This window comes from Malania oleifera, chromosome 11, assembly GCF_029873635.1.
Source record: "Malania oleifera isolate guangnan ecotype guangnan chromosome 11, ASM2987363v1, whole genome shotgun sequence".
NCBI lineage: Eukaryota > Viridiplantae > Streptophyta > Magnoliopsida > Santalales > Ximeniaceae > Malania > Malania oleifera.
Window position 1 is genome coordinate 88,493,228 of NC_080427.1, and position 14,011 is coordinate 88,507,238.

The window sequence follows — 14,011 nt, forward strand, 5'->3', positions numbered from 1 at the left end:
ACGGCAATAGCCAAAAACCAGCAATTTCTTGCAAGTTAGAAGGCCTTACAAGGAATTATCCTCTAACATTTGTTTGATGAATTCGAATAGCGGTGAATCTCGTTCCTCATATTTTTATGCAATGCTAAAAAGCATGGACTATGTGGAATTGACTCTTCTGTTTCTTCAAGAGCATTAGGTGCATCCAAATTCTTTGGATCTTTTTTTTTTTGAAATAACTTCCATTTGGGCTTTGGGGAGAGAGATTAATAATTGTAGTAGTAATAATAATGATAGAAATAAGAGTAATCACTACTATTACACTGCCCAAATGGGGTTATGCATAGCTGCAATTCCAGTTGTAATCTTTATCTCTTGAAAGGATTACAAATAATAAATTTATCGATAAAAGAAGAATACTAGGCATATTCAAAAGAAAGCTACAGAAAATAAATCAGAAAATAAAAAACTCTAACCAATAGCAAGTAACAAATAAAAACAAAGAAATAAGAGAAATGAACCCCTCCTATGCTTCACATCCATTCACAGCATACAAGAAGTCTCAATTCCCAGTCAATTTTTCCTATTAGTTAGTAATTACGAGTGTTATTTAAATCAACAATAATCCAGAATTTTTTAAGAAAAAATTGGATGAAAAATGAGAAAGCAACAAAATTAGGATGGCATTCTAAATCACATGTACCTGAGCATCTCCACAGGAAGAGGGCGTAACCTCCAATCGGCATTCTGGTATCTGCAAGAATACAGTTGATAACATGAAAACCTTCATGACATAAGAGAAAGTGGCTAACATATAAGTTACAGCATATCATATGGATGCCTGCTTAAGGGTATGAAGGACCCACTCTTTATCAGCGGTAACTCCACAAAAGTGATGCAAAAGAAACTCCAGACTATTTCTCTCCAACTTCAATACCCTTGATGCCTAAAGATTAAGATAAGAACAACCTCCTGAGTGAACCACACAGAAAAAACATAACAATAACATAAATTAGATAACTCAGAAAAACATAAAAGGGCTGCCCCAGACCCTGCATACACGGGAACTTTATGCACCAGGCTGCCTTTTTTTTTCTAAGAAAAAGCATAAAAGGGGGAAGCACAGGGAAAAACTGCAAGGATTCCGGCAAGGTCAGAGTTAATAAGCCACCAAGTAATCCATGAAAAGGGGAAGAAGTAAAGAAGTTTTTATAATAAATATATAACTTTTTTATCAGAAAATGGAGAGTTCATTGAATTAAACTAGTGTTTTAAAAGGCATTCGTAAGGTGCGCCCTAAGGCGTAATTGAAAAGGCGAAAAGCCTAAAATGCGTACACCTCAGGGGGGAAAAACTTGCATTTTACACCTCAAATTGGAAGTCATACGCATTTCGGGATGGCCTGATTTTCTTTTGGTCTTTGTGATCTCTACGTTCGTGACACAAGGGAACCAACTGTTGGGGTCCAGCCAATAAAGAATGATTTTATTATATAATCATAGAGTCTGGCCCAGCCCATTATTGTGGACAATTTCTTTTGTTTTTCAACAAAGGAGGCTAATGGTTGGATGATAGCAGCAGCTGAAGACCTTGCTGAATGAAAATGAGGAGCATATGGATGAGGAAGAAAAGTAGACTCCATGTCAAAGCTATTCTCAGTTTCTCACTTTGTGGGCTGAACGTCTCTGTAAATAGAGGCATCTGCTTGGGCCTTGATGCACCTTGAGAAGAAATCTCAAGAGAGAGCAGCAACACAAGGGGGAGCTGCAGTGTGAGAATTTCTCTGAGTACTATTTGGGGTATTCTTTGTGAGAGGTGCTCCATACCTTATGAGTGTGGTGTAAAAATTGTGAGAATAACTTTTTGGGTTTGGGGTTTATCCAAAGTTCCTTGTACCACTTGTTAGTTGGGTGTCTCAAATTTTGGGCAAAAGTTTGGGACTGTCATTTTGTAAGCCCCTTTATTATAGTGGAGTTTTTTGCTCGGTGCGCCCCGTGGTTTTTACCTTCTCATTGAGGGGTTTTCCACATAAAATTTCGGTGTCCTTATTTACTGCTTATTTACCCACTTTAGTCACCTTTCTAAAGTTACCTAATTTACCTAGTGGGTACTGTGGGGCCCAAAAAGTGGTATCAGAGCAAGGGTAGTGGTTTACTATTCACGGGTGATACTATTCACATGGGTTGCTATTCACGGTAACTTCAGAAATTACAGCGGCAAAATATAACAAGGATAAATTCACCGGCAATGATAATTTCTCTACATGGAAAAGGCAGATGAAGGACGTGCTCATCCAGCAAGGCGTAAAAAAGGCACTAGATGGTAATGAAAAGAAACCAAAATCCATGTCAGATGATGACTAGGCAGCTATGGATGAGAAAGCTGCGAGTGCAATTCGACTGCACCTATCAAATGAAGTCCTCAACAATGTAAATGATGTGGAAAGCGCCAGCGAAATCTGGACCAGATTGGAGGGACTATAAATGTCAAAAACCATGACGAATAAAATGTACCTAAAGAAACAGTTGTATGCGCTTGCGCTCCAGATGAGCGAAGGTACAAACTTTTTGTCACATTTGAATATTTTTAATGTTTTAATTGCGCAGCTAGGAAACCTTGGTGTTAAAGTTGAGGAGGAAGATAAAGTTGTGCTATTGCTGAACTCCTTACCATCTTCTTATGATAATTTGGCGATGACAATTTTACATGGACGAGATACTATCAAGTTGAACGATGTGACATCTACGCTTTTGTTAAACATGAGAATGAAAAATCCATTTCCTCCTCTAGATTTCTCCTTCCACTTCAATTCTTGTAAGCATGTTAAATCTATGATGCGCATTAGCAACTCCATGAAAAAATCTAGTGTTCTTGTCACCCTCCTTCAACTATAGGGACATGGATTTTTGTCTCCATGCAATTTCCTCCAAAGTAATGACTTTAGCAAAAACCTTTTTTGAGAGCAAGCCTTCTAAATCTACACTCTAAACTAATTCCCTCTTTGAGCTCTTGATCATCCAACTCCTTAATCTTATTGAGAATCGCTTTCTTCCTTATAGTGATGTTGCCAAAACTCTTCCTATTCCACCACTTCAATTTCTCTTTAAGCATTTTACGTTTAGAAGCAACCACAAAGCTCGCCTTCCCTTCCACTTGTTACTCAAGCCACCAATTCTTGACTAAATCATCAAACCCTTCATTATTGAGCCAAGTGTTCTCAAAACGGAAGGGGGTTGACCCCTACCTTATTCCTCATATGTCAAGTAAGATGGGGAAATGATCCTAAATGTGTCTAGGGAGAAGAGACCATGGTATTTAAAATTGTGACATGGAAGTTTCACCCCAATGATCCAACTTGTAAGGGAAATAGGACACCAATAGAATCAAAGCAGAATTGTTCGAGAATCATAGAATAGTAGAAATAGAATCGCACGTAGAATCGTACCAATCCTACATTGCTGCCTAGGTTGGGTTTTTTCCTTTTTGGGGCTTTAATGATAAGGCCCAATATGTCTTTTTCCTATCCCGAAGGGCCTAAAGCGTTTACATTTGGCCCAAAATCTTCAAATCTAGGGAAAAATCGCTCCTATCACTTGACTTTTGTTCGACCACCAGACAACCCTTTGGAGTTTGGTGTTTGATTAGCAGCAACCCTTTAGTGTTCAATTAGCAATCGACAGCAGCCCTTTGATGTTCGATCAGTCCTCGACTACTGTTCGATCAGCAATAACCCTTACTTTGGTGTTCAATTAGCACTCAATCAGTAGCTCTTTGGTGCTCAAGCAACTTGATAGCTCTCCAGCATTTGACAAGGGACCATTCGTCACTCCACTGCTCAGTCCTCTTCTTTCTGTCGAACACATCAATCCTCTTCAACCAGGTATCCTTCAAAACATATTTGCTTCTTGAAAAGCTTCAAGAAATAATCATTCAAAGATGAGCTACTAAGCTCTATTTTTCTCCTCTTTTAGCAAACCCCTCCCAAGATCCTACATAGGATCACAATTCTAATAACCTTGGAAGAGATTGAGTAGTTAGGTATGTTCCTCCCAAACAAAGGATATAAGGGAACTATCAAACCTTGAAAGCAAGGAAGCCTCCCTTGAATTCAACCATGTGAAAGAACCCCCTATAATAAAGAGGTCAATGAGAGCATATTCACAAAATCATGAAACTCTTGCATGCTAGAAGACTCTGAGGCACTGCCAAGATTGAACCCCCCCCCCCCCCTTAAAAAAAAATCATCCACGGGGGCATCACATCTCTCTAACCTCCACAAGTTCGTTCCACAATAGGTATCTAGAAGGGCCTTCACTTGGCCTGTAAACCCTAGTAAAAATCCACAAAAGATTGTCCTTTGGAGTCCTAAACAAGTAAGACACTAAGAAGGTGTTGATAGAGTGATCCAGCATATCCATAATTAGATCATTCCACATAAATTATTGATCCGCCAGTTATTTAAAGACTCATCATTTGTTTCCTAAAGGCAAATTATATCCCCTTTCTCACTCCTTGAGAAACAAATTTATAACTAACCTTTTGGTTTTATCATTCAAACCCCTCATATTCCAAGAGATTAGTCTCCTTTAGCATAGATGAAAATCACAAATCTCGTTGCTAGAACCTCTCCCATAAATCTACACACACTCCCAAATATCATAGTAAATTGAACATTCTAGTCTTTTTAGCTCTCTACTTGTGCCTTTTCTCCTGCTACTGCCTTAGGGTTTTTCTTCCCCTCTTCTTTTCTTTTCAATTCCCTCAAAAAGGGGCAATCTTGTCTTCTTCAAAACCTTCGAAATACAATCCAAAAGACTTTGCTAACCAGGTTCATATTGCAAAGGACCCAGTCAAACATTTGCAGTTAAAAATTTTCCCTGTTTAAGTTCAACCAGTTAAATTCATTCAAGGACGAAGGAGGGACGGAGGAGGGGATAGAATTCTCCAATGAACAAATATGAAGAAAGAAGTAGGAACTAAAGCTAAATTATTGTCCAAGCTCAAAACTTTAAAGAGCCCCTAGTTGGATGATCCACAATTATACCACAAACAACTTGATCTTGGGAGTATGCAGCAGATCAAGTGTAGAAGCACGATTCGATTCTTTAAAACTAACCCTGACATGAGACTCCACAAAATGCACAAGGCCTGGTTCAAGAGAGAGCGGCATAAATGCTATAGGTATGTGAAAGAAAAGGAGAGGCCCAAGAGATTAAGAGCCCAAAAATGAGAGCAAGAGCTGGGTATAGAGGAGCTTGCAGTAAAGCTTTTTCGATGGAAAAGAACATGTCGCCTGCACAATGAGGGCAGACGCAGTCCCCTTCAGGGAAAGGAGCCAGCATAGTGGTGAAAGGTTGGGGTTCCTGCTGATGGGGCTGGTGAGGAGATTGGGAAGAGACCAATGACTCAAAAAAAGGTTTTGACTTCAAATAGCGAGGTTGCCTGACCACTCTACTTCCCAACTCGGAAGTGGCATTGAAGATTTTAGGCCAACCCTTTGGGAAAGCAATGGGCCTCCACCCACCGTCAATAATCTCTATTAAGGTGAGAAACATGTTGAACTTGTTCTCCTGAAGTTGAAGCAACAGTGACTTCTCCTTCAACCTCAAACAGCTTAACCATGAACGGGAAATACACCTCTTCACTAGATTTCCCCATAAATCAAAGCTCGCCACTAAGAGCCACTCAATTTGTTCCACGCAAGGAATATTGAGATCCTCCTTCCCTTTTGAAACTCAGTGATTTTGAGAAGATTCTCCTCCTCCCCATCGAGAGCAACATCAAAGGATTTCCAATCGATGAAAAAACCGAGATCTTGCAATCACGGCTCATGACACTAGAAGCATCAAAACAAGTCTTTAGCAACAAATCCTACTCTATTCAAGGACAATAAGGAGACTAGAGAGCCTTATGGTGCGTGTTTCAAAATGGATTAGAAAAAAGTGGAGGACTTTTTTTCATCTTTAATCGCTAAAAAACTAGAAATGGCAATAATATTCTCTTCTGACATGATACTGGCGTAAGCTTTCTCCACTTAAAAATCCAACTTCCAAAAATTTTCAACCTTATCTAATATTAAACAAACATATTTATATATTATTATGACATATGTTTACAATATTATAATAATATAATATCTTAACTAATGATTATATGATAATATATTATGTAAGAACATACAAATATAAGATTCTTTATAATAAATTATTTTAAAGAATATTAATGGGCAAATCAATATTTAGATTCTAACAAAAATACCAAACACTATTCTTTTTTTGGCTAAGTAAAAAAATATACCAAAAATACTTTTAACATTCAATACTTTTACCTAAAAATAATTCAATACTCCAATGCTTATCAGTAAATCGTACGAAACAAAGCCTTAAAGTTGCCTCAATTTTGGATTTTAATCAACTAAAAAGTCCTAGAACACATTATAATTTATTGGTCTAACCAACATGCTTCTCTTCTGTCACAGATAGGATAACAAGTTGTCCATGCATATGCGTCCGATGGGGCTCCACCAACAGAATAAATTATTTTTCTAACACTATTATCCCAACACAATTAATCTTTAAAACAGCTGAGGCAAAGAACAACAGCCTGTGTCTACATTTTAGTGCATGGCTGTGTGCATGTGAGACAATGTAGGAAAGGCCTACTTCCACTGACATTTTGCATGACACTTTGCAGCAAGCCTGCAACCATGGAACTTTTATCCTCTCGAGGAACTAAGTGCAAGAAAGAAACTCAAAACAGGATATGGACATAAAGTTGGAAATGGACTATGACCCATGCAAATCTAAAGCATGTTTGGGATTTGAGTATAGGCCTTCATAACAATACACTGAAAATGTTCTCAATGGTCAAAACACACAAAAATAACAATATGAAGTAATAATTGCCACCACTTCCAATAATAACTAACTGTTGCCACTCTACTAGAAAAATATTCAAAGATGATGAAAACCAAACCATAAGACTGAAAGAAAAGAAAATATTTCTAAACAAATGAAATGGAGAAGCCAAATATTAAATCATTATAACTAAATTGTACAAGAGACAAGAAAACAGCTACTAGAACCAGACCCTCTAATTGGCACATCACCAGAAGAATCAAAATCGACATATTAGAAAGGAAAATGAACTAGAAATCACTTAGCCAAGATGATTTAAAATAGCAAAACAAACTCACATATCAGCTTAGCAGAAGGTGGTAAATTACATAAAGGTGTTAAGGGGGCAAAAGCTATTCCACATAGAAACTATTAAATTAACACAACAGTTCATGCCATTCCATAAGATCCTCTCTCTAATACCACAAAGAAAGTAAAGCTAAAATGAAAACATAGGGTCTTCAATTAAGTAGTTATTTCAAAGCAAAACCTGTCCAGTGTCGAACAAATTGCAAACATATATGCCAAAGTCCCGCTGAAGCCACATAATATCCCGATCTGCTCCATGCATAACCTAATTAAATAAATATATCACTTCACAATGAAGTATATCTGCGACAATGCCAAAGATGCATAACCAGTCTAAGAGAAGAACCTTTCTCTTGGCAGGGTCTTTAAAAACATCTCTCAAATATGGACCAACATGAATGCGGAGCTTTAGCGTATCTACAACAAAATCCTCACTTCTAGTTGAAATTTGCATCAAGCAAGTCAATCCTTGAAAAGACCGATATTGATTATGTTCCAAATCAACCTAGACAGCAGTAAAAGAACATAAAGGAACTGTACTTAAAAAAGAACCATTTACATAGTTTGCAATGAGAAAAGTAATCCTAACACTGAAATGCCAATATTTCACAAACGCCAAAATAATCACAAATTTAGCCATCCCTTGACACCAAATAATCCTGAATAAATTCTTTAAAAATTTTCAAAAGTAGATCATATAAGTTTTTGCCATATAAATAATAAATTTAAAATACCATAACTGATATATAGTCATAGACATGTTGTCTCAATATCCCCCCCCCCCCCAAAAAAAAAAAAAAAATGAAAACGAGCACTTTGAGAAAAATCAAGTACAGTGTAGCATGATACAAGTATAAGAATTTTCAAGATGGTATGGCATTCATATGTTTTGGATAAAGCACAAGAAAACCCCATAGGGATCTTCATAAGATGTATGATTGAAGTTATTTCACCAAAAACCAGGCCATGATTCTCTGTATTCTTTAGCATACCCCCACAATATCCTTGTAAACAGGAGGCAACACTACTAATGCTTCTCCAAACTCTTCAGAAAACCTCCACAACACCCAAGTCAGCATAAGGCAAAACAAATGCTCATGTGCAATCCATTCACATCAAATTCATGCAAGAAGATGAAGTGCATTCTACATTTTAAATAGTTATCACAAAGTTTCATCATATCGCTCATGCACCTGGACTGAACCGTATTGAGACTTCTTGTCATCCCTTAGCTAGTATATCTTTCATCCTTCAGTAACAAATTTTCTTTTGTCAGCAAAAAAGTATTTAGTGCTTTCACATTCAGAAGTTGAACAATTTCTGTAACCATTTATATCCAGCAGGTGCATTCAAGATAAATGTTGAAACTACTAACATGACTCTCACAACCTGCTGGATATAAATGGTTACAGAAATTGTTCAACTTCTGAATGTGAAAGCTCTAAATACTTTTTTGCTGACAAAAGAAAATTTGTTACTGAAGGATGAAAGATATACTAGCTAAGGGAGGACAAGAAGTCTCAATATGATTCAGTCCAGGTTACAATCAGGATACAGAATTCAAGTTTCCCAAAGAAAAGAGCATCTGTGTTGTCATGATCTTCAGCTTTTGAGTAGATTGCTCAATCCCATTGAAGACTGTTAATTCTTCCCCTCCATGTACACGGAAAAAAGAAAAATTACATAGAGGAATTAATCAGACCCCAAACGTACTTCTTTTCTCCTGGTATTTCCAGGTTACAGTCAGGATACAGAATCCAAGTTTCCCAAAGAAAAGGGCATCTGTGTTATCATGATCTTCAGCTTTTGAGTAGATTGCTCAATCCCATTGAAGACTGTTAATTCTTCCCCTCTATGTACACAGAAAAAAGAAAAAAGACATAGAGGAATTAATCAGACCCCAAACGTACTTCTTTTCTCCTGGTATATCCTCAGAGTTCCAACACTCCAGCAGGAAGTGAACAGCACAACATGACCCAATGATCCCCGAACGACTGCTATAGAAAGTTCCAAGCCAATGCACCACTTTTCAGGGGAGGAGAAGGTGACATTCTCCATACTTCTAGCACATATAGCAACAGCTATCTGAAATCCAGCACCCCCAGCCCCCCAATGTCCTTGCGAGTATAGCTTCCCAAGAAGCTTCACCTCCCCTTTATTAGCGGATTGTAGCATGATTTAACTGCAAAAGTTGTCATTTTACCACCTTTCCACTCAATACTATCCTCTTTAAACTTGTCTATTTTTTGGCCAATATCTTTTTGTTGAATGGCTTATTTTGTTTGCTCTTAGGTTGGGATCCCCTCAGTGCCCCCAATATATACTCTCTAGCCTCTTCAAGAAGAAAAGGAAGAAAAAAATTTGAAAAAAAAAAAACAACTTATTCAAGAAGCCTTTCCTCAAACCCTTACCCATCATAGTTTATAGAGCACTTTAAACTGTCAAACTTTCTTTGCATTTTTCTTCTTGCCCTTATCACAATCTAACCTATTTCCCTCCAACAGCAACCACCTTGGGCTCATCTCCTCCAGAGGATCTTATGCTCCAATATCCTTTGCACAAACCTCAATTAATGAAGGTGCAGTGGGCAAAATAACACCCCCTTTGAGATCATTTTTTATTTTCCACCCCCACACATCAACATTATATATTTTTCAAAAAATTTTCTTCTTCATTGAAAATAAGAAACCCTTCCAAATCTACTGTAACTGACAAATGGGAAAAACTATGGAGTCAAATGAGTACAAATCACAACCATAATGTACAAAAAATTCATCAAATAATAAACCGGCATCACACCCAAACTCACTACCAAACTTACTCTCTTCATCTTACTCAACACCTCATTTTTCATTCTCCATTGAAGAGCTATCCTCAGAACCCTTCTCTGCAGAACCTCTACATTATCTAATCACCCCGAAGGGAAAACTTCCATCTTTATTTCACTTCAGACCTCTTTCAGCATGCAATTTGGATGAAGGCATTGCTCTGTAAAGATCTTCCCCATCAACCCTGCAGCATTACCCTCATCCAAGAGGCTGCCATGTTAGATCCATCTGAATGTACCTGCTTTTAAATCCATTCAAACATTCTAATTTCCCAGCAGACTTCCCCAATCTATTTATCAAATCCATTTTTAGAGGCAGCAGGCATAATGGGGAAGATCAATCAGTCTCACCAGAGAAGACCTATAACGACAAAAGTTTTAGAGGCTGTGAAAGATTCCCCTTCAGCTTAGAAGATGGTTTTCGATTTGTGTTAGATGATTTGATTGGCATCCCCTTGTGCTTGGGAAAATCCATAAATCCCAAGAGTAGAGGGAACCTACGCATCAAGATGGTCAGCCAACCTTGCAAAGTCCTTCAAATTGGTAGACCCTGTAGCTTAACACCATTGCCAATTTCTGTTGTAAATGATAAAAGCTTCACATTTTGTTTCCATTGGTCTGGATCCCCTCCCCCCTTTCCCAGGACTGTTGCTGGGCAAACAAAATAGTTGCATCTTGGACCTTCTTAAAAATCCATTTCATGGAATACTAGGGCTAACCCAATTTAATCACTAGAGCTTGGGCTGCACTTGAAAGATTTAGCAAACCTCAGGCTTGGGTCAACTGCTTAGAATGTTCATGGGCTGAGAAGACACAATCTTGGACTAGGCCAAGCCAAACATTGAAGGAAGATAAATAATGGCCCAACTCAAAAACAATTCTTATATTGGGCCCACCTTGCTCAATCCTGGGCTACAAAAAGACTTTTACTTCTCCTGCAACTGGTTGCTGCTGCTGCAAACTCAAGCCACTGCTGGACTGTCGCCTCACTCACGGGAGAACACATCTCAACACAAAAGTCATTCGACCTCCACATCAATTGAAAAATCATCCTACACTCTCAAATTTGAACTTACACAGACGTCAAGAGATGCACCTCAATCAGAAGGTGCCCCTTAATCCATAATGAAAATTTTCCAAAATTTTGATTTCATTAAAATGCACCAACCCTAGAAATGCAGATGACAAACATTTCCACAATTATCAAGCTGCTAAGAGTAAACATGGGCAGACTTGTAAAATCTAGTGGTGATGAAGATAACTGAGATATCAAGAAAGCAATACTAAAACTGAGGAAGACTATAATTATGATCTTCATTTAATCCTAGGCAGATTCATGACCTCCTACAAAATACAACATGAATTCTATGTCTTATTTTCATGTTTCTTAGCACAGAAGGTTGTTGAGTTGTATTTTACCAGCCAAGACATGCTGTACATAAAAATTTTATGAACGAGAAAATTAAATGGTAAAATAATGCAAAGTCAATTTCAATTAAAGCATGTTCCATGTACAGGCAAACACCAAAATAAAGAAAATTAAAAAATTAGAAAACACACGCATTAGAAAAGTATCTGGTGCAAAAGCTTTTGTCAATTGTTTTTTCACATCTATATCATCTCTCTGGTCTTCATGATGCTCCTATTTCTAGCTGTTTTTGTAACAGATGAGGATTCTAATTCTTGAACTTTTTTGTTTTTTTCACAAATCTCAATGATAGGCAAGGGAAGGATTTATCTTCTACTTTTAGTTTGCTGTAGTTACACCCTTCTTTTAGAAGGGATGGGAGGATTTAGATCACAAATAGCTCAAGAGATTTTTTTCCTGGTGAATTTTATTCTCATATAATGCACTCGCCTTCTCACAATCCCTTTCCTATGGATGTATCCAGAAAGTAAAATCCGGGTGTTCTTAGTTAACCATCCTTAACAGAGTTGACACCAACAATTTGCTACAGATGGGGCACACAATGCAAAAAGTTCATCATCTGAATGTGTTCTGCGTTTTTTTTCTTTTGCAGTTGTGAGACTCACCATCATCTCCTTCGCATTTTTCTGTGGCTTGGAGTATCTGGAAGCTCTTTCTCCTTTACGAGCAATGGATTTATACAGACAGTTTCAAGAGTCTTTGCCGTGTACAAGTGTCAGGGGGAATAATGCTAAAATTTTTTGAAACTGGTGACTAAGCTTTTTCCTTCTGCCTTTGCTACCGTCGCCTTTTCCAATGAATTTCATGCTTAAGCAGGGCAGCCTTTAGGCTTAGTTAAGAGTAATCCCCATTACCTTTGACTTTGAGAGCAGTCCAATACCAGTTGATTCATTAGGAACGGTAGCAAGAAGAAATCCACTACACTCTGAGCCAGTTTTTCATTTTTTTGTGCGATGCTGTTTTTGACGTAGTTTTGTGTATCTGAATGAAGAGGAATTTTGTGTATGGGGAGATTTTTGTCCTCACAGCTGCTTTGAGAGAGAAAATCTTCATGGCTTCCTTGTTGTCTTGTTCTTTTGGTTTCAAATAAGCAATCCCCCATTCCAATATTCAGCATGTAATGAAAGCATTGTTGACTTTGTTTTCTTATATCAATTTGTTGTTTTCTTTTGGAGGATGCCCCATCCTCATCTTTGCGACTTGGAAAGGACATTTTCAAAACATATGGAAAATTCTGACCATTTGGACCACATAAATATGTAAATAAAAGCTAATCATGACAGTCAAATTTTACCGCAAACTCATTCACAGCACCCAACTTTGCAGCCAAAGCCTTCAAGTCTTTGATTTCTTCTACAAGCTTGAAGGGGGTAGACTCTATTGGCGGCGGTTTTGCTGGCTCAATGCTCTTGATATTTCTATCAATAAAATCAAAAATAGAGATCTTCTCCTGTAACCGATGAAAATATAGTAGTAATAGTTAGCAATATAAAATGACTCTAAATGTTGGCAAGCATAATTGAAAAGCAGCAAAGAAAGAGAAAATTAAAATAAAACAGAATAATTACATAGTTTGAGCAAAAATGAGACTAACCATTTTTTAGAAATGATCTATATACAACAACAGCAAGCCATAAGTCCTAGTAGGTGGGGTCGGCTACATGAATTAATTTCCGTCAATTCCCCGGATCCAGAGCATTTTCCTCTATTAGATTAAGGACTATTAAATCCTTCCTCACTACCTAATTCCAAGTAATTTTAAGCCTACCCTACCCCTTTTCATGCCAAAAACCATAACTCACTCCTTCTCATAGGTGTTCTACTAGGCCTGCATTTTAAATGCCCCAAACCATCAAAGTCACCACTCCCTTATCTTGTTTTCAACCGGTGCTTATCTTGTTTTCAACCGGTGCTATGCCTAAATTTTTGCATATATGTTCATTTCTTACTTTATCTTTTATTGTTAAACTACTCATCCGTCTTAGCATACGCATCTCAACAACTTTCATTTTTATATATGCTGTTTCTTAGTTGCCCAGCATTCTAAAAAAAAGCATAGCTGGCCTTATAGCTGTCTTATAAAACTTTTCTTTTATTTTTAACGGTATTCTACGATCACACAACACACCTAATGCACTCCTCCATTTTACCCAACCCATCTTAATTTTATGTACCACATCTTCTTCAATTTCCCCTTCACCTTGCATAATAGATCCAAGATATCTAAATATATCAGTGTTCTTAATCTCTTTTTGATTATCCAATTTAATCTTCTCTCTATTGCTACTCCATACATTACTAAAATTACATTTCAAATATTATGTCTTATTCCTCCTTATCCTAAACCTTTTAGACTCTAATGTGGCTCTCCAAAGTTCTAATTTAGACTCCGCTCCGCTCCCAATTAACACGATATCATCTGCAAACAATATACACCAAGGGATCTCATTTTGGATATTCTCAGTAATTTCATCAATTACTAAAGCAAAAAAATAAGGACTCAAAGTATAACCTTGATGAACACCTATCGAGACTGGGAACTCTATAGACGCTCCTCCTACGGTCCTGACG

General features: G+C 37.5%; 1 protein-coding gene across 13 annotated transcripts in view; it reads right to left on the reverse strand.

Moving 5' to 3' along the window:
- Positions 1 to 14,011, reverse strand: part of LOC131168002 (protein RRP6-like 2) — a 60,893-nt gene that overhangs the window by 26,090 nt on the left and 20,792 nt on the right. For all 13 annotated transcript variants that reach the window (XR_009140205.1, XR_009140201.1, XR_009140207.1 and 10 more), the window contains exons 2-6: positions 12,735 to 12,890; positions 7,531 to 7,689; positions 7,366 to 7,449; positions 846 to 925; positions 683 to 733 (exon numbers count right to left, since the gene is read on the reverse strand). Coding sequence is in view for 6 of the 13 variants with exons in the window: in XM_058127130.1 (XP_057983113.1) it covers positions 683 to 733; positions 846 to 925; positions 7,366 to 7,449; positions 7,531 to 7,689; positions 12,735 to 12,890 (530 nt within the window). In the remaining 7 variants the exon portion in view is untranslated. The remainder of the gene's footprint in view (positions 1 to 682; positions 734 to 845; positions 926 to 7,365; positions 7,450 to 7,530; positions 7,690 to 12,734; positions 12,891 to 14,011) is intronic.